The sequence below is a fragment of the Odocoileus virginianus genome, chromosome 19, assembly GCF_023699985.2.
Source record: "Odocoileus virginianus isolate 20LAN1187 ecotype Illinois chromosome 19, Ovbor_1.2, whole genome shotgun sequence".
Taxonomy (NCBI): Eukaryota; Metazoa; Chordata; class Mammalia; order Artiodactyla; family Cervidae; genus Odocoileus; species Odocoileus virginianus.
In genome coordinates, this window is record NC_069692.1 from 19,201,612 (window position 1) to 19,221,389 (window position 19,778).

Genomic DNA, 19,778 nt, shown 5'->3' on the forward strand with positions numbered 1-19,778 from the left:
TTATAATTCAGGGATTGTTTTTCTCTTGTTATTATTATTATCATTGTTTTAAATTTGGGGGTGAAGGTGGGAAGTGGGAACTACTCTAAACTTTAAATTGATAGTGCTAAATAAAATGCATTTCTACCTTAAAAGGACCATTCTATAAATTAGATAGTCCACTTCAGAAAGATGAAAAGATTGCTGATGAGCCACTGAAAACATCACTTGGCTAAAGACAGCTTAATGTCAAGGTTAATGTTAAGATTAAGGTTATGGACTTTAGCGTTGGATAAATATGGGTTTCATTCCCAAATTCTGCTACCTTTCATCTATCTGAACCTAAGAAACTTTTTTAACCTTTTGGGCCTCAGTTTTCTCAACTGCAAAGTGGACATGCTAATAGTTATTTTTTTGAGTCTTAGACTATAACAAGATAGCCCACGTAAACCATTTCTCGGTGTGTGTGTAGTACACAGACGTTGCTCATTCTGTGTGAATTAATCACAACAGCTATATTTGTGTGTTGATACAAAACTCGTGATAGAAGAAAACCACAAGAACCATCCTGAATTATGTGTGTATATCCAAACAGGGAAATTAAACTCTGACATGTAAACAAAAACATTTGAATAGCATATTTTCCAAACTTCAATTGCAGACTTTTTTTCTCAGTGATTGCCTTTTAAAGGGGAACCCTGACTGAGGCCCGCAAAGCAATTTACCATGCTCTTGCCAGGCAGAAAATGGACACTCATGCCTCCCTGATGATATGAAAGCTCGGCACTTATCGCCACCTTAGGCTGTTGGCTATTAATGTCCAGATGCCTGTGGTTTGAACTAACCTCCTTCTCCAAGCCCAGTCTTTGAAATAAAAAAGTAAATATTACAGTGTTTTAAGTTACATTGTTAAATATATTTTTAGTAATATTAAACTACATTGTTTAATGATATTTAATCATATTCTATTATAGCTGATAGTATATCATATTATTACTTATATTTAAAATATTTGAGTAAATTTAAAAATTTAAAATATTTAATGGTATAAATCTGTTAATAAGACTTAAATAATTAATAAAACTAAATATTAATTATTTAACATACAAAATTATATTATTATAAACTATTTTAGAGGGGCTTTGCAATCATTTTGTGTTGTAAAATTTCTAGCAAAAGATTCAACTAGAACGTTTGTCTGAGGTATATGTTGCAATATTTTCAAATGCAGATCTGATGATTTGATAAACAACCTTGCTAAATCCAAAGTCATGGTTTCCTAGTTCATCATCTCTGAGTTTAAATAGTGTGTCTATCGTCCACAATAGCAATAAGAGGTTTTGAAAGAAAGCATTTTGGTCTTGGCTCTAATCTTTGCTTGTAAGTGGTCGAAGTATTCTTGTTGAAAATACGTGAGAGAGATGGAGACATCTTTTTACGAAACACAAAGAGCTAAAGAAAATAATGTTTGTGCAAATGTTTTTAATTTGTGAGCAGATAACCTTGTTATATGGAATTAATTCATATAATGGAACTAGTTCACTGTTCCAGTTAAAATCACAATCTTATATATATTTAAATAATAAACAAAATTATATAGAGTTTACTCAGTGCTATAATATTGCATATAGCAACCTGCAAACTCAGACCTCTATCCCCCGAAATCTGTCCTTTTTCCTCTTCAGAACGTATTAGCGTATAATAACTTAGTATGAGTTTTGCCTGTTTATGTCTAGTGTGTCTTCTGGTCCCTACCCAGGTGACGACAGGGATTTTGATCTGTTTGGTCCACTGGTGTCTTCATAGTTCTTTGCATGGTCCTTGGCACACAGTGCCAAATAACTGTTCAAACAGTCAATTCAATAACTGTCAAAGAGTCAATGAACAAGTCATTAGAGCTAATTTAACCTCAACTGGAGCAACCTGGGTACCTAGAGTGACAAAATTCTTAAACGTGAAGAAATTAACCAAGAACATACCAGGTACAGGTACTAATACACAGTGATTGAATCTGTTATAATCTCCACCTACAGATGAGGAAATTGAGTCAGACAGAACTGAAGTAACTCCAAAGCTCATCAGTGGAGCCAGGATTGGACACAGGCTAATATAGGAGTCCGTGTTCTAACTACTGTATTATTTCCAGAAGATAGGAAAGGTGAGGGCTCTGACGTCAGAGACATGTTGGAGGTGGGGGACATAAGAGAAATACAGTGCTTTGAAATCTAATACCATGTCTACCATGATGGTAGTAACTGATCTTTCCATACACGCTAAGGGTGAAGAACTGTTTTCTGACATACCAAGAGCCTCTCTTTACCACTGCAGTAATTTTTGAAGCAAAGAAAAACCTGGACGACTCCTTTTCTCCTCTTTCCTAGGTGAACTTTAGTGTATTCTTGGAAAGACATTGGTATTTAAAGCTAATTGTTTTTGTGCTCAGACTAAGTCATAAATAGTAAACAACAATAAATGATGTAATAGAAATAAGAAGGAAGGGGCCAGGGCACAACCATTAAAAGAATGACACAGCTGTTGAGGACACAAGGAAAACTGGTTAGAATCTACCAGGCGCAAGACGGTGGCAGATTGGACTTGCTGTAGACCTTGGGCCTCATTATACAGTCATTGTAATGCATTAGCATGCTAAATGACACGCCCACAGGCACCATGACGGTTCTCGGGCTGACCGCAAGAGGCCAAAAAATGGGCAGTGCCCCTGTTCCTGGAAATCTCTACCCATTCTCAGAGAGAGAATATTCCTCCCGCTCGGTAGCCTATGAAATTACCCAGCCCTTAAAAACTACTAACAACCACTCCTGCACCCTGGGGCTGCTGTCACCTTCTGAGATGGACCTTATTCTGATCCAGGAATGTGTATCTCTCTAAATAAACTTGCTTTCACTTTACTATGGATTGCTCTTGAATTCTTTCCTGTGTGAAGCCAGGAACCCTCACCTGGTAGCCCATCCCAGGAATTCGCCCAAGACCTGGGACAGGACCATCCTCTTGATCCCCATTTTCCTGCAACTTAATTAGTTATTGGGTAAGTTTTCCTGTTTTCCCCCCTCTTTTATTTGTTTCTCAATATCTGTAGTAAGGGCAATGTTGGCATTTTCCCCACATCACTCACAGCTTAATAATTACAATTATAATCCCACATTTCTTAGAGTGCGCGACTTCATTGCCAGATAAAAGTCCTGGGACTTGGTTCTCACGTGTCAGAGACGCTGCCTCCCTTACCTGCTCCCCTGTTCCATCGAGGTGCCCTGGCTCGGTGAGCTGCATCCGTGCTTTCCGGCCCTCTGCCCACCTTCTGTCCTTTGTCAGTTGCTTTCTTTGCTCTGTTCATGTATTTCATGCCTGGAGTAGGGTTGGAAACAGCAGCAGTTCTGTCCTTGTGGGGTGCCGGTGGGGTGTGTGGCTGTCTGCAAGGTGCTGTGTGACACTGCGGGGTGCCTGGGCCCAGAGCCACACTGGTTGGAGAAGTTCCATTAAGAACAAAGGCTGGGACTTCCTGGCAGTCCAGTGGTTAAGACGCTGCATCTCCACTGCAGAGAGCACAGGTTCTATCGCTGGTAGGGGAACTGGGATCCTGCAGGCTGTGGGGTGTGGTCAGAAAGCAGAAAAAAAGAAAACAGAAGTGGGGAGCACTCTTGTCGGAGAGGAACCATGAGAACCCTGCTGTAGATTCTGACTCCTCTGATCTGGAGGCTGGGAGAAGAGGGCCTGATTTGACATTTGAAAACCTCTCAACTTATTACAAAAGCAATTTTGACTTCAGGGCTGGCTGTAGGTAAAATGTTAAGTGGTCATCCAGTGTCTGGATTCAATCTCTGAAAGTATTTTCCATGAAACACAAGGCCTTCTAGTCTCAATTAGATTGAAAACGCTCGAAAAGTGCAAATACTTTCAAAATAAAACAAAAAAAAATTGGTAGAAATATATCAGAATATTTTTTTTCTCTGAGGGGTGAAGAAAGAAAGGAGAAAGGAGGGAAGGAAAGATGGGAGAGGGAGGGAGAGAGGGAGAGAGGGAGCTGGTTTTACTTTACATACTTGAGACCAGTCTCAGAATACATATATAATTTTATACACTCCTTTCTACCTAATATTACAGCATTAATTTCCTCAAACCATTTAAAAAAACTCCTCCTGAGGCAGATTTTTAAGAACTGTTTAGTACCTCATACAAAGAACAACCACTTAAAAACCAGCTTCCTAGAACTTTATGATTCTGAGAAAGCTCCAAACTTGGAAGCAGCAGGAAAACAGGCTCTGAACAATAACAACAATAATAAAATCACCTGAGCACTCAGAGGTAAATAAATATACGAGAAGAGCCGGAAAAAAAAAAAAAACAAAAAAAACAAATGATGCCTTTGTATTGTGATTTTTATCTTTTGTTGTTCTGTGCAAAAAGTGTGGTGTGATTGATATTATTTCCACCTTCAAGCCTCAGGGAAGGACTATGGAGGACACGAGTGTCTAATAACTCCTCACTTGTGCATTTCAGCCACTGAGGCCCCAGGCTAAAAGAGAACTTAAATTTGATAATAATGTAGCAAAGCCAAATTGCAGACCAGAAACTGAAATGTGTGTTTCTGGCCTCTGTTCCTCCAGGCGAAAACATTGGCTGTTGAACCTAAAAAGCTAATAATTTAATATTTTCCTCCTTGGCGTGCTGTAGCATCACCCCTTCCTTGAGGCATGGAGGGGAGATGCACTGGCTCTGATGAATGTCAATGGGGGACCATACCCCCTCGATTGATACCCACCATAGGAATAATTATTGCCTTGGTGATGGCTAGTGTATCTGTCTTTTTAGCCAGTTTCAAGGTTCAGCATATGTGCTATGGCCCACCATGATCAGGCTTCTAGTGGGTCTGATAAAGTAGTAACGCAGGATGGCAAGGCCATGTGCTGGAGTAAGAATTTGCTTGCATGGCAAATTCTTAGGCCGTGAATGTTGACATGGCCCTTCTCCAGCCAAGGTCCTTCTCTGGGGCTCCTTTTGATGATTGTAAAATTTCATTTCCCTATAAAATTTCATTCCCCATGTGGTACTGGTAGACTGCAACTGAGTTTGAGAATGTACATTGTATATTTTCAATATATATAATTCCAAAACTCAGATGTATTTGATCACATCAAATCTGTTGTTAACCATCTGTAAAGCTTATACTAACAAAATAGGATTAGAATAAAGGAACATTTTAACAATTTCTCCTTTCATAGTGACACCTCACTGATTCAACTATGAACCAGGCCATTGTTTCAGAATGTGATGTGTTCATTGCAGAATTGATCCCATGGGAAAGTCGATTTATTCTAAGGGATTTGCAGGAGTTTAAGTCTTATTTGTTAGGATAACATTGTTAATGCATGTACAAAAATGTTGTTCAAAGCCATCTTGGAGGAACTTGTTTGGTGTGAACTCTAGTCACGTGTTTCAAGTATCCTATTCTAACTTGAGATGAATTTGGAGGCATGCAAGTAAGTCCTGTGCTTTCAAATTCTCGTTCAGAATATGTTAAAAAGTTATTATTTAAACATTAATTTTTTTGAAGCTGTAACATGTACACATGGTACAAAACTCAGACATTACAAATAAATATTAACCTCTTGTCAGATATGTGATTTGCAAATATTTTCTCTCATTCTGTAGGTTGTGTTTTCATTTTGTTGATGAGTTCCTTAGCTATGCAGAAACTTCTTAGTTTGCTATAGTTTTCTTTGTTTATTTTTGCTTATGTTGCCTTTGTTTTTCATATCAAATCCTCCACTTACATTTGATTCAAATATCACTTCCAGTTTTTTCAGCTTTTATTTCTCTGCTGCAATTTTATCTTTGTCAGCCAATTCCTTTTTTCAATTATCCATTTTTCTAAACATCATTTTGCAAAATGTCATGTGGATTTATCACTGGGAGACAAGGAGGCAACACGATCCCTTGCTTTGCTGTCTGTGTGAGAACCGAATAACAGGTACGCAGCGAGGGGCTGACCACTGATAAACTTTCCAAGAAGTGACATGATTGACATCTGATCTTCATGTGCATCTGCTATATACATCTGATTTGTGGACTGCAGAGATAGAAGAGAAGTTTGTATTTAATGCATAATACTCACTGGTAATATATCACGCTAACTGAAATTTGAACTGTGTTATTAGTTAACTAAACTGCTGTAACTGAAACATCTACATTCCAGTCATGACTGCCTACATGGTGGCAGATTTTATTCCAAAAATGGTGCAATAGTCTCTCCCATCCTACATGTTCTTCTAGGACTTTGCCATTCCCGTCTCAAAAGGTAGAATCTAATTCCCCTTTTCTTGAATCAGGTCAGTTTGTGCCTTTCTGGTAACCAATAAAATGGGGAAAATAGCCTCATTAAAAAAAAAATAGCTGAATGATTTCTAAAGACGAATCATGAAAGTCAATACACGTAACACTGGCGCACTTTTATCAAAGCTCTAAGTCACCATGTAAGCTACCCAACTGCGGGGTGACTATTGGGCTGTGAAGTCTATTTGGAGAAATCACTTGGACAAGTTGTGTGAATTGGTTGATCCACTATTAGGTTATTGAAATTTTAGGTTAAGTCTTTTGCTAATATAATTAATTTTATAACAAACATCTTGGAACATGCTTCATTTTTCACATGTGCGAATCTATGTGCCAGTTAAATTCCTCAAATCAGAATAAGCACAAATCTTGATATTGAAAGGATACATCAAAGAATTAGATTAAGTGAGAGTAAAGATTATATTTAGGTTTTCAAGGAAGTACTTAGTGGTCCACCTAGTGAAGTAGCAGTTACAAATATTACTCGTGCTAATAAGACAGAAGGTGCTAGTGGCACCGGGAAAAGACACATTTCTTTGCAAAGAGAAAATTGCATAGGCAAGAAAGTTTATTCTCTGACTTAAACATGCTTTTGTAGAAAAATGGCCATATCCTTTGACCAAGAAATTGGAGAGTTGCTTATTCTTTGATCTATGTTCTTTCAAATGCAGACAATGAACAAAAAACAGGCAGAGGGTGGGGAATTTTTTCAAGAGAACAGGTTTTAGGGATAAATCTAGAGTCAGTACCATCCTTTATGTTGTTCATCAGTTTGGTTAGCATTTACTAAAGGATGCTCAGCTGTAAACAAACCCTTGTGTGGGTGTTCCTCACAATGAGAACTTCAGGTCATTAACACAAGGGTAAGTTACATCAGTATAATTTATCTAAGAAGACAAGGAAGTTGATTTGATACTGTAGATTGTCATGAGAAAAAATACCAACATGACAATATTTGGCCTTAAAGAGTTAACCCTCTGGCAATCTAAAAAGTAGCTATCCAGAATGACTCACTTCTGTATGTTGCAAACTTTTCAAATTCTTTGTTTTGGGCTTGAACTTAATCTCCATGCTGAGCTGATTGAAATTTGTACAATGTATCCTTTCCAAGACAGTTACCCTCAGACATATCTTAGGTCTCTTTGGTGGCTAGTTTCAGTTCTCTATCTCAATAGACTTGATAAGGCAGTGTTTTAGTTAATATGTAGTGAAGTTCTGAAAGTGCCTAACAAACTTCCTTGTCTTTAGCTGACCCTCAGAGTATTTGTCTATTAATTTCAGGTTAGTTTGCTTTTTCATTTTAAAGTATGTGTATTTGGTTTCAAAGGGTTATGTTTTTCCTCTTTGCTGCATCGTTTGATTTGGGCGCTTTGAATTTTTTTTTTTTTTGATAATTCTTTATTAGAATAGTGTTACCGTTTGCTAACCATGGTTAAAACCCAGTTTCCTGCATAGCTGAGCAAACCTCAAAGAAGTGAAGTGGTGGAGGGTCCACTGAGTCTGATCCCGTCTCAGACTCTGCTCGTGTCACGTGCTGGCTGAAATGCAATTTGCCTTCTCTGCTTTGTTTACTTTCCTTGTGAAGCGCTCTCCTAAGACCTAACCTTTACTCAGTGGCTGACTTTCTTTATGGGAGTAAAAGGAAGCCTCATGAAATCACTGTTATGGGAATGATACAAGCTATCTAGTATTCAAAGTTCTAAACATTATTTAAAAGGCAAAGATACCCCAACACATCAAAACAAGACCAAAAAGTCCACCAGCCACTCTTTCAACTGAAGTGATGAAACCCAAAGAATTCAGATAGCGAAATGGAGAAAATGAGAAGAAAGTTCATCTGAAAATCCGCCATTTGTGAAGTGATGAAGAACGTTTACTGGCTTAGTCTGAAACTTGTCAAGTTTGCAACTCTTGGCTGCCTATGGATTTCTGTGGTCCAGTGTACAGTTTTAAACAGCTGTTTAAAGTCATGTGTAACTAACCTGGTAAGTTTTCCTGGTCTAATATTTGTCTTTGTAGGAAGTAGAACAGATAGAATTCAGCTTGTTATAGTGGTTGAATTACTTTCTCTTTATGAGAAGTTTTCTCATGAGAAATGATAGCAAGGCAAGAGTCTTTTTTCCAAAAAAATTAGAAACGTTAGTGATTGTAGTAAGGAGAGCAAAGCTGCTTTATTTCTTTCAAGTTGTCTCTTCATAGATTATTATTATTTTTTTTGCAACTGGGATCATGGGGTTCTGGCAAAGAAGGCATAAATGAAATAAATTTGCACACCTTAAAAAATACCAGTTAAACTCATTTATTACAAAATCATTTATATTCATCTTAAAGCATGAAATAGGTTCAGCCACAGGGCAATGCCTTGTCATTGCAAGCAAAAGTACTATTTATATTGTGGATAGACGATCGTATCAGGAGGGGGATGATGAGGGAAGCAGATGTGGATGCAATGTAGAACACTTTGTCTTATTATTGATCACTATATATTTACATGTTATTTTATGTATTATATACTTATATATGATTATCATTATTAAATGACAGAATTGTTTGTAAATTCCTGTCTATCTGTGCATTTATAATTTTTTTGGTGAGTTTTTCTGGAAATCTATGATTTTCTTCTCATTCTGGGTATTATTCCTCCTAAATAGTGTTTCACATCTTTACAGTTGTATTGTGACTTATTTGTGCTTAAAACGGTCACTGAATCAAATTTAAAAGCCAAATACATTCTAGTCAGGGAAAGAGGCACTCTTCTTATCTAAAGACAATATGACAATACTTATAGTCACATTTTTAAAATAAAAAAATACCAAATACAGTATTCATTATTAGGCTAAAGTATTAAAGATAGAAGTCTGTGGTAGAGTAAAAAAGGAAAGGTATTTGTGTTATACTCTTGGTTTAATTTAAACTATCATTTTAAATACTACTTAAGCTTACTATTGTTTTGGCACTTTTTAAAAATATGGTTGGTATTTTATAGAATTCTTTGCTGAAGACTTCATTACCACGGATGTAGAAATATGTGCTTTAGGGTTTTTATAAACCTAAATATCCAAACTTAAAAATGGAAAACTGAGACTATTAAATGTTTTCTTTTTTTATTAAATGTTTTTCTCTGATTATAAAAACAATACATATTCATTGTAAAATGTTTATAAGATAGAGAAGAATAAAAGAAAAAATCCTGTAATTCCACAACTATTGACCTATAATTGTATTTTCTTTCAATGACTTTTCCTCAAGTATGTATATAATTTTTCACACACTGTGCACCCAGCTCTTTCATTGAACATTACTTTGCAGATTTTCCTGTATACCTTGATGTTTTTATGGAAATAAGGTCCTTAATATATTTTAAATATTCCATCATATGAATGTGCCACTATAATTTGTTTATTAATTTCCCAACTATCAAAACTGATGTTGGCTGTTTCTATTATTGGAGTCTCCATTTTATTTTTTAGCTAAACTTAGTTTTATCTTATTTCTGTGTGTGGGCTCCTTGATTTCAGGGTTTGGCAGAAGGAGTAGACAGTCTGTTCCTTTGCTGAGTTGCCTTCCGTTCACCTCCTACAGAGAAAGGCACAGCTGATATGGTGGAACTGTAGAAGACACGGTCTGCCAATTTGACTAGTGATTATAATCATGTTCTCCATCTGTTCCTCCCACATCAGGGCAGGGGAGACAAAAGCTAGGTGAAAGACCAGTGAATAGAGCCACGGATCAGAGGAACGATATGAAAAGTGCTGGATTTTATTGCACTGTTTGAATTTTTTTTTTTCTGTGCTATCGTTTTTAGCTTGGACTTTGCCATGAAGGTCATCTTTGATTTCATTGGGTGGTTCTTTCTGTTAATTAATTTTTTTATTATCATGCTTGGTAAATAACATACAGCATACCCCCTATAACTGCCAATTCATGTATCTCAACATTTTTAGAAAATTATTAGTCATTATTTCTCAAAAGTTTGCCTCTACTATATACTTTTCTTGCCTACTGATACTCTGTACGTGTTCAGTCACTCAGCTGTATCTGTCTCTTTGCGCCCATGGATTGTAACCTGCCAGGCTCCTCTGGAATTTCCCAGGCAAGGATACTGGAGTGGGTTGCCGTTTCCTCCTCCAGCGATCTTCCCTACCCAGGGATCAAAACTGCGTCCCCTGCATCTCTTACACTGGCAGGCAGATTCTTCACCACTGAACCACCTGGGAAACCCTGAGACTCAAATAAGATGTATATTATATTATCATTCCCACTGGGTGATTCTTGATATTGAGGCATCTTTGCCTTTTAAAAAGAAACAAAAGTGTCTTGTAGAAAGAAATGTTAAAACTGCTGTCCCAAAATGCACAAATCATAGTTCTGTGTTTGAGTGTGGGTTTTACACTAATGGAGGAATCTGTATGTATTAGTTAAGTGTATTAACTGACCTAATATTTTAAGATTGCCTATGCCATGTGCTGCAGAGAACAAAGAAATAATTATTGTTTTTCAGAACACTAGCATTGTGAGATCCTTTATGAAAAAGAAACAAAAGAGATTCGTGGCCAAATAATTTATGGAAATGCTTTTTGCCATACCCTCTTTTTGTAGATTCAACAGGATATAATATCATATTGATGGCTTTGTTTATAACAATTTTGTGATCTTCTTTGGCAGTAAAACTCTTTTTTTTTTTTTTAGTAACAAATTCCAACAGTTGAGGACCTAGTGCTCAGAAGTGCTCTTTTAGAAGCCTCAAGTCAATTCAATAAGATTGTCAGAAATAATAAGATTCAGAAGGTTGTCCTGTTTAAAAAAGTATATATATGTGTGTATATATACAATACCTTTCTTGTATATCAATATACAACTTTATAACATGTGTGCTAAGTTGCTTCAGTCGTGTCTCTTTGCGACCCCATGGACTGTAGCCCTCCAGACTCGTCTGTCCATGGGATTCTCCAGGCAAGAATACTGAAGGGGTTTGCCATGTCCTCCTCCAGGGATCTTCCCAACCCAGGGATCCAACCTGCGTCTCTTATGTCTCCTGCATTGACAAGTGGGTTCTTTACCACTAGCGCCACCAAACCATAACTCCAAAATTCCATAAAGTATCCAGAAATTAGTACACCATGCACTGATATAGGAATAGGCAAGCCGTAAAACAGAATATGCTCCAGAAATTATATTATGTACGTAAGGGAGTGTGGAATATGATAAAGATGATAATTCAAACCAAAGTGAGGCTATCCATTTAGAATGAAAAATAACTCCTTCCTTCAGTAGGTGAAAGAATAAGTAAACTGACAATTCAGGTAAGGAGATATTATTCAAAACTATTATAAAAAGAAATGAGCTATCAAGCTGTGAAAGACATGGAGGACACCTAAATGCCTATTACTAAGTGAAAGGAGCCAATCTGAAAAGGCTGTGTGGCTCCAACTGTATGATGTTCTGGAGAGGGCAAAGCTACGGAGAACCTGGAAAGATCCATGGTTGAGAGTGATGGCGCTGGGCTCTGGGGAGATGAATGGGCAGAACACAGAGGAATGTCAGAGCAGTGAAAGTACTCTGTATGGTAATCATTATACTTCTGTCCAAATACCAAGACTGAACCCTAAGGTAAACTGTGGAATTTGGATGATTGTGATTATTCCACTGTAGGCTCATGCTTACTAGAAAATGTGCTATTCTGATGAGTGGTGTTGATAATGGGAGAAGCTATGCATATGTGGGAGCAGAGAGTTGATGGGAAATCTCTGTACCTTAAACTCAATCTGTTGTACACCTTGAGCTAATCTAAACCAAATAAAGTAAAAAATAAAGTACTCCTTTCTTTGAAAACAAAAGTGAAAAAAAGAGATTCAAAAAATTTCAACTCCTATTAACATATTACTACCAGGTTCAAATAAATTCCACGAGGTATTTTGAAAAGATATAATTTAAATATAAACAGACAAAAAAACAGAACAAGACTTCATCCTATAAAATATTTTGATAAGTTAGGAAAGACTATTTGTATAATCTTGGAGTGGGAAAGAAGTCTGTTTCAAACCCTAGACTCACTAAAAGAAATTATTAATAAATTCAACTGCTTAGAAATTAACTATATGACAATAAACAGAAGACAATAAAAACAAAGCCAAAGAACAGAAAAAAGTTTTACACATGATAAACACAATTTTACCAACTCTTATAAAGGAGAGTATTTAAATATTGTTCAGAACAAGAAGGCCTGCTTCTTTTTAAAAAAGAAATATTAATGGCTAAGAAACATTAATGACTAAAAAATGTGATAGATGTTCAACCTCACAGCAACATAGAATTGCATAGGAAAAATGAATGATCAATTTTTATTCTATCAGATTGGCAGAGATAAAGACATCTTATAATTGGCCAAGTTTGGATAAGCTGGAACTTCCATGTGCTTTTCGTTAGGACATAAGTTGATAGCATTCTAGAAAATAGTGGGTAAATAAATATCAAAAGAGATAAAAGAGAAAGCATACCTCTAACCCCGAACATCAAGAAATTTATCTGAAGAGATTATTGCATCAATAATGATATGTCTGCAAAAGGCTGTTTACAGCAAATTTGCGCATAATATTAATAATAGATTTCTAAGTGCCTGGCACTGTACTATAATAATGAATATATAATTTAATTTAATCCTCACAAAACTTTAAGCACTAATTATTATCCTACTTATGTTTCAGATGAGAATACTAAGTTTAAACAACACAGCTAACTTTTAAAATGATCACATCAGGAGCAAATATCATATGTGGGATTAAAATGCAGATCATTCTGCTCTGTTTCATTACTAAGGCAGGAAGTAAAGAGGGAAGTTAGTTTTGGCTGAGGTGGGCAATATAGGGATGCTTGTGCCAAGAAGTAGGAGTTGGGTTGAGGATTTAAGATCTGGGACTGGGACAGTGTCTTTCAGGCAGGTAATTGGAAGAGGTGAGCTCAGGTAAATGATGAGAACTCTCACTCCAAAGTGAGGAATTTTGGTACGGTTTATAGGAGGCATCTGTGCTTTGGTTAAGGACACGGGCTCTGGAGGCAATTAGCACCACAATCAAATCCTAACTCTTGGACAACTTACTAGACCTCTCTGTCTCTCAGCCGCAAAATGAAGTTAATAAAAGTATCTCCCAAATAGGGTTGTTGGGATATTGGCTGAGATTCAGTGAAGAACACCAAGAAGAGTGCTTGGAACTCGAGACTCACTCACTAATGTTAGCTATGATTACAGGGAGGAGGGGGATGGAGAGGGAGTTGGAAATTAGGGAAGAGTGTTGACAAAATCATCTTCATCTGAACCCCCTAGACCTGACTCATGAGGCTACCTTGCCCAAGACTGTTTGATGGGCATGCCATTCAGTTTATTAAACTTAATTTTGAGAGCTGCCAACAGAAAGACTCAATACTATTACAGTGTGACTTAAGGGTCACCAAGAAACATCTCTGTTGTTTCATTGTTTAAAAACTACCCAGGCATCCACCCTTTTGCTTTTATGATCTAACATTGATTTTTGAAGGGATAGGAAAAAATTCAATTGCAAATTCACCATCTTACCTGTCATTGTATTTGGTTGTATTTCAATCACATAAGGGGGAATCAAAAGCTTCATTTTGAACAAAATTATGAACACAAAGAACTATGAAGCATGTGGTTGCACAATTAACCTAAAAGATACAGTTCTTACCCTCTATGTACTTAATTATCTAAAAACAAAAAAATATTAAGCTTTCTTCTCCTTTCTCTACAAATATAAATGGTTAGGGCGATCAGAGGACTCTTTCTTCACACACCAAATAAGAGGAAAAGAAGTCAACAATTGTCCTTTGATTCCTGTGTCTGATTACTTCTCAAGTACTGAGAGTAATCCCTCATGATTCTAGGCCACTGAGTGATGCTTCCAGGGCACTTCTGGACCCCTTCCTGAATAGGAGGCCATCTTGAATTCTTGGATTTATTCCTTCAACATACAGTTATGGAACACCATTATCCTTTTGGCATTGTTCTAGAGGCTGGAGAGAGTGAACAGCAAAGTGGATGGTGCTTACACGGAATGGAAAGAGAGGGCTTCATGAACTCAGTGATGGTCATTTTTTTGCTTCCTTCTGAAAAGCACCGGCTGTTCAGAAGGCCACAACAGATGTTTAAGCCACCTTCTGAGCCCTTTTAGATTTTCTATTGTCTCTTGAAACGTATCTTGCTCACAGTGCTGGGTCAGCCCAGGACAGATGGTGTGCCTCCTTGCTAAATTAATCACCTCTCTAATTTAATGGCTCAAATTTAGCAAGTTTTAAGGAGAGGTTCTGATCAGTACTGGACTTTCTAAGTGACTCCATGGGAAAAGAATTTGCCTGCCAAGGCAGGAGTCACAGGAGGCACCGGTTCCATCTCTGGGTCAGGAAGATACCCTGGAGGAGGAAATGGCAATCCACTCCAGAATCCTTGCCTGGAAAAGCCCATGAACAGAGGAGTCTGGCGGGCTACCATCCACAGAGTCCGAAAGAGTCGAACACAACTGCGCACAGGCAGATGCTGGTTAGTATCGGTTAGAGTTACTAAAAATATTCATTTAGTTTTCCTCTGCCTATAATTCTAAGTCAATGAGTAGGGCAGGTTGATAACTATGTCATACCCATGTAACGTTATTTGGGTGCATACCAGGTTATCATAGACTTAGCATTGCCATCTTTTGTAAGCCTTCCTGCTCATGAAGGATCCACTCAAAAATGACCAGAGAGAGGATGAACAATTTATAGACTCTTCCTTCTTAGTTTCCATTTATTTTCCTTCAGTATAAAAAAGTTCTTAAAATTTGTGAAAATGTGAGAAATAAAAAGAGGAATCTGTTGTTTCACTATATGTAAAATTCTGAATTTGTATATTTCCCTTTGCTCTTAATAAGACTGCTTTTAAAAAAAGAAAAATGCCATGTGCCACGAGGTAGGGTTAGAAGACGTGATCCCTAATTTGTCATATGGCAGCTGTTGCACTTGCTTGCTCACATGTATGCAGACACACTGCCTCTGTGTAAAGTCTCGAATGTTTGCACACTGGGCTTTTAAGAATTAACGTCAATCTCATATCTGTCTATGAGAAAAATGAGACTTTAGTTTTTGTTTGTTTTAAGAAAAAAACCCTGGGCTTCAATGAGCCATCAGCAAAAAATGTTGAGGCCATGACTATATGAATGAAAATAGGATGGTCTTCAATCAAAATGCTGTTAAACCTGCACCAGGCTTGACCTATTGTACTATTTGTGAACAATCTAGAAATTTCTGGGTTGTGATTGTATGCTAACTTGGTGATTCATGGGAAATCCAGATGGGAATCTAATAATTCTTTTTGCCCAGCATGCGGGATCTTAGTTCCCACACCAGGGATTGAACCCATGCCCCCTACAGCAGAAGGGTGGAGTCCCAGGGGAGTCTGGTGGGAATCTAGTAACTCTTGACGACAATGGGTGGTATTCTGTTTCATTTTACAGTAACAGGCTCTAGTAGTCACATACAAGTTGTTTTGTCTGTTATATTCAAGCGATGTGAAAGGAAGATGGATACAGATATTCAAAAGCTTAAATATGAAACAATGTTGATGGCCTTTATGTTTATGAGAAGCTGAAAAAGATGGAAAAAATGTTTAATTTTTTTGAAGATTTGCGTCCAAGTTATAGAGATATGAGTCAGGACATCTTTTAAATAGGAGCACACTTTTAGACTCTGTGCCTTAAGTCTTCATGGCAGACTGATTGAAAATGTAGCACTGCTCTGCATTTAACTATGGATAGTTGACATTTTAGAAGACTGGGTGGCAGAAAATTATTTTTATATAAAAATGGCTTCATCAAATGTGAACACTTTGCTAAGTGGCTTATGAAATTTGCCAAATCTCTTGAAAAAGCAGCAGTTCAAAATGAGGTTGAGGGTGTAATTTGAAACAGGATGTCCTATTTTGTTGGTTTGGCTGCTTTGATTAAAACCTTCTGTGAGGCAACTTTCGTGATCGGCTGAGATGCAAGTTAACATGACAACAACATATTGACCCAGTAAACAAAAAGCACGATGGCTCTGTAACCATGAACAGACACAGTTACTTCACTGCTTACTGAAAACAGCACACCCTAACCCCTTAATCACTGCTCCCTGCCTCTCTTCTGCCCCAAGGGGGAAAAAAAACAGTTTCAGCAGTGGCTTCTTTTGGACATATGTAAATCCCTTCATGGAAAAGTTATGAAACTCCAGGAAATCGCTCCTGTGAATCATTGTAGTTTTTGACCCAGAACTTAGTTCCTATAATGCTTATTTCATGAAAAGCTTCCCCCAGCCCCCGTTTTTAGTGGTTAGTTTGTATAAAAAAAAGCTCAAGACTATAAATCTGAAAAACCATAATTTTCCCAAACAGGCAGGATTTTTAGCAATTAACAGGTTAAGCTCATTATTCAGACAAAGTCAAAGTCGCTGAGTATGATTGTATGTGTGTGCATGCCTGCTTAGTCCCTTAGTCTGGTCTGACTCTTTGAGGCTCCATGCACTGTAGGTGGCCAGGCTCCTCTGTCCATGGAGTTCTCCAGGCAAGTATACTGGAGTGAGTTGCCAGTTCCTCCTACAGAGGATCTTCCTGACCCAGGGATCGAATCCACGTCTCTTGCATCTCCTGCATTGGCAGGCAGATTCTTCACCACTGAGCCAGCTGGGAAGCCCCGTGATGGTATAAGCCACAGATTAATGACTGCTAATCACTATGCTAATCACGAATGTAATTATATGTGGTTGTTGTTCAGTTGCTCAGTCGTGTCTGATTCTTTGCGACCCCATGGACTGTAGCACTCCAGGCTTCCCTGTCCTTTGTCAACTCCAGGAGCTTGCTCAAACTCAAGTCCATTGAGTTGGTGATGCCATCCAACCATCTCATCCTCTGTCGTCCCCTTCTCTTCCTGCCTTCAATCTTTCCCAGCATCAGGGTCTTTTCAAATGAGTCAGTTCTTCGCCTCAGGTGGCCAAAGTATTGGAGTTTCAGCTTCAGCATCAGTCCTTCCAATGAATATTCAGGACTGATTTCCTTTAGGATTGACTGAATTGATCTCTTTGCAGTCCAAGGGACTCTCAAGAGTCTTCTCCAACACCACAGTTTAAAAGCATCAATTCTTCAGCGTTCAGCTTTCTTTAGGGTCCAACTCTCACGTCCATACATGACTAACAGAAAAACCATAACTTTGACTATATGGACATTTGTTGGAAAAATAATGTCTCTGCTTTTTAATATGCTGTCTAGGTTGGTCATAGCTTTTCTTCCAAGGGGCAAGTGTGTTTTAATTTCATGGCTGCGTCACCATCTGTACTGATTTTGGAGCCCAAGAAAATAGTTTGTCTCTGTTTCCATTGTTTCCCCATCTATTTGCCATGAAGTGATGGGACTGGATGCCATGATCTTCATTTTTTGAATGTTGAGTTTTAAGCCAGCTTTTTCACTCTCCTCTTTCACCTTCATCAAGAGGCATTTTAGTTCGTCTTCATTTTCTGCCTTAAGGGTGTTGTCATCTGCATAGCTGAGGTTATTGATATTTCTCCCAGCAATCTTGATTCCAGTTTGTGCTTCACCCAGCCTGGCATTTTGCATGATATACTCTGCATATAAGTTAAATAAACCGGGTGACAATATATAGCCTTGATGTACTCCTTTCCCAATGTAGAACTATGATTATATGTGTCACGTGGAAAAAATCATTCAAAGGACCCTAAGGTGATGATGGTATAGGCCACCATAACCTTGGGGTACTTTGAGATTTTGCATGACACATATAATTGTATGTCTGATTAGCATAGTCATTAATCCATTTCTGGTATGCATATTCTACGTTTATGTTTTAAAGCTCCTGATACCATCTTCATCTCTGTATGAGACAATTTAAGTGACCTTAGTAATAAGGGCATTGTGGCATTCTCAAAATCATGTGCTTGGCAATTTACTCAAGTAAAGTTGAGTACAATGTTTTTTCATTATCCCTCTTTTGGGGGGCTTCCAGGGCTTCCCAGGTGGCACTAGCGATAGAGAACCCACCTGGCAATACAAGAGACTTAAGAGATGTGGGTTCGATCCTGGGGTCAGGAAGATCCCCTGGAGAAGGAAATGGCCACCCACTCCAGTATTTTTGCCTGGGAAATCTCATGGACAGAGGAGCTTGATAGGATATGGTCCATATGGTCGCAAACAGCCCGGCATGGCTGAATTGACTTTGCACACAAACACTAATTTTTTACACCATAGCTTTATACAAAACTGCTTAATCTGTCTTCTGGTGGTACAGTATTTACAACAGAAATGTTGTATGTTAAATGGTGTACTTTTCAAGCAACCCAAACACCTGGTTAGCATAAATCTTTTAGTGGTAATGCCATTCCACTAACTCCTCTGTTTCCAGAACTCTGAAAATCTCTTTGCTAAAGAGTTGGAGAGTGACTGGACATATAAACCTCAAATATTTCATAGCCCAATGGCTCAGCTGTAAAGCACCTGCCTGCTAATGCAGGAGATGAAAAGATGTGGGTCTGATCCCTGGGTTCAGAAGATGCCCTGGAGAAGGAAATGGCATCCCACTCCAGTATTCTTGCCTGGAGAATCCCATGGACAGAGTAGCCCAGCAGGCCACAGTCCATGGGGTCACAAAGAGTCAGACATGGCTGAGCATGCATGCACACACACACACATTGCATAGCCATGAGAATTAAGAAACACTCTTCATAATAGTACATGAGACTTTATAAAAAATCAAGTTGTCTCTGGGCTTCAGGTTATTAACCTCATGGTCAAATAGTCTGTTTAGTTTATGACTTTATTTTTCCATTTCTTAATTCTGGATCCAAGGGCACTAATGATATTTATATAAGAAGTACTTTCTTGGATGGAGGAAAATAGCTTTTCACATTATAAAAACAAATCCAAAATAATAAGCATAGAAACCCGAGGAAGAGATACATCTTGAAAAAATCTTGCCTAGGGCAGCTGTTATTCACACTTTTACCTTATGTGTCATGAACACAAATGTATACAGATTTAGGTTAGAACATGAATGCATTTTTTTGTATGGTTTGTTATATAATGTTAATTAAATGCAGTCAATTGTTGTTTTAGTCACTTTTAAAAAAGAGAAATGCAAACGTAATTCATCTCTAATCCAGGAGTCCTTGATAGACTAATGTCACAGGCTTATTTAATACTATATCTCCCCATTGTTCTTAACTACTTCTTTTGGCTACATCCTGACTCCCACTTTTTTTTTCCATTTATTTTTATTAGTCGGAGGCTAATTACTTGACAATATTGTAGTGATTTTTGTCATACCTGACTCCCACTTTTATCATTTCTACAGAATCCTTAGGCATTTCATCTTATCCAGGCACATTTTGTTTTCTTGCACTCTGCATATATTGTGGTTTTTTTACAA

General features: G+C 37.7%; 1 protein-coding gene across 1 annotated transcript in view; it reads left to right on the forward strand.

The window, feature by feature from the left end:
* The first annotated feature begins 7,690 nt into the window (after positions 1-7,690).
* Positions 7,691-19,778, forward strand: part of ROS1 (ROS proto-oncogene 1, receptor tyrosine kinase) — a 113,805-nt gene continuing 101,717 nt past the window's right edge. Inside the window, exon 1 of the mRNA XM_070449921.1 lies at positions 7,691-8,312. Coding sequence (XP_070306022.1) covers positions 8,190-8,312 — 123 coding nt within the window. The 5' untranslated portion in view covers positions 7,691-8,189. The remainder of the gene's footprint in view (positions 8,313-19,778) is intronic.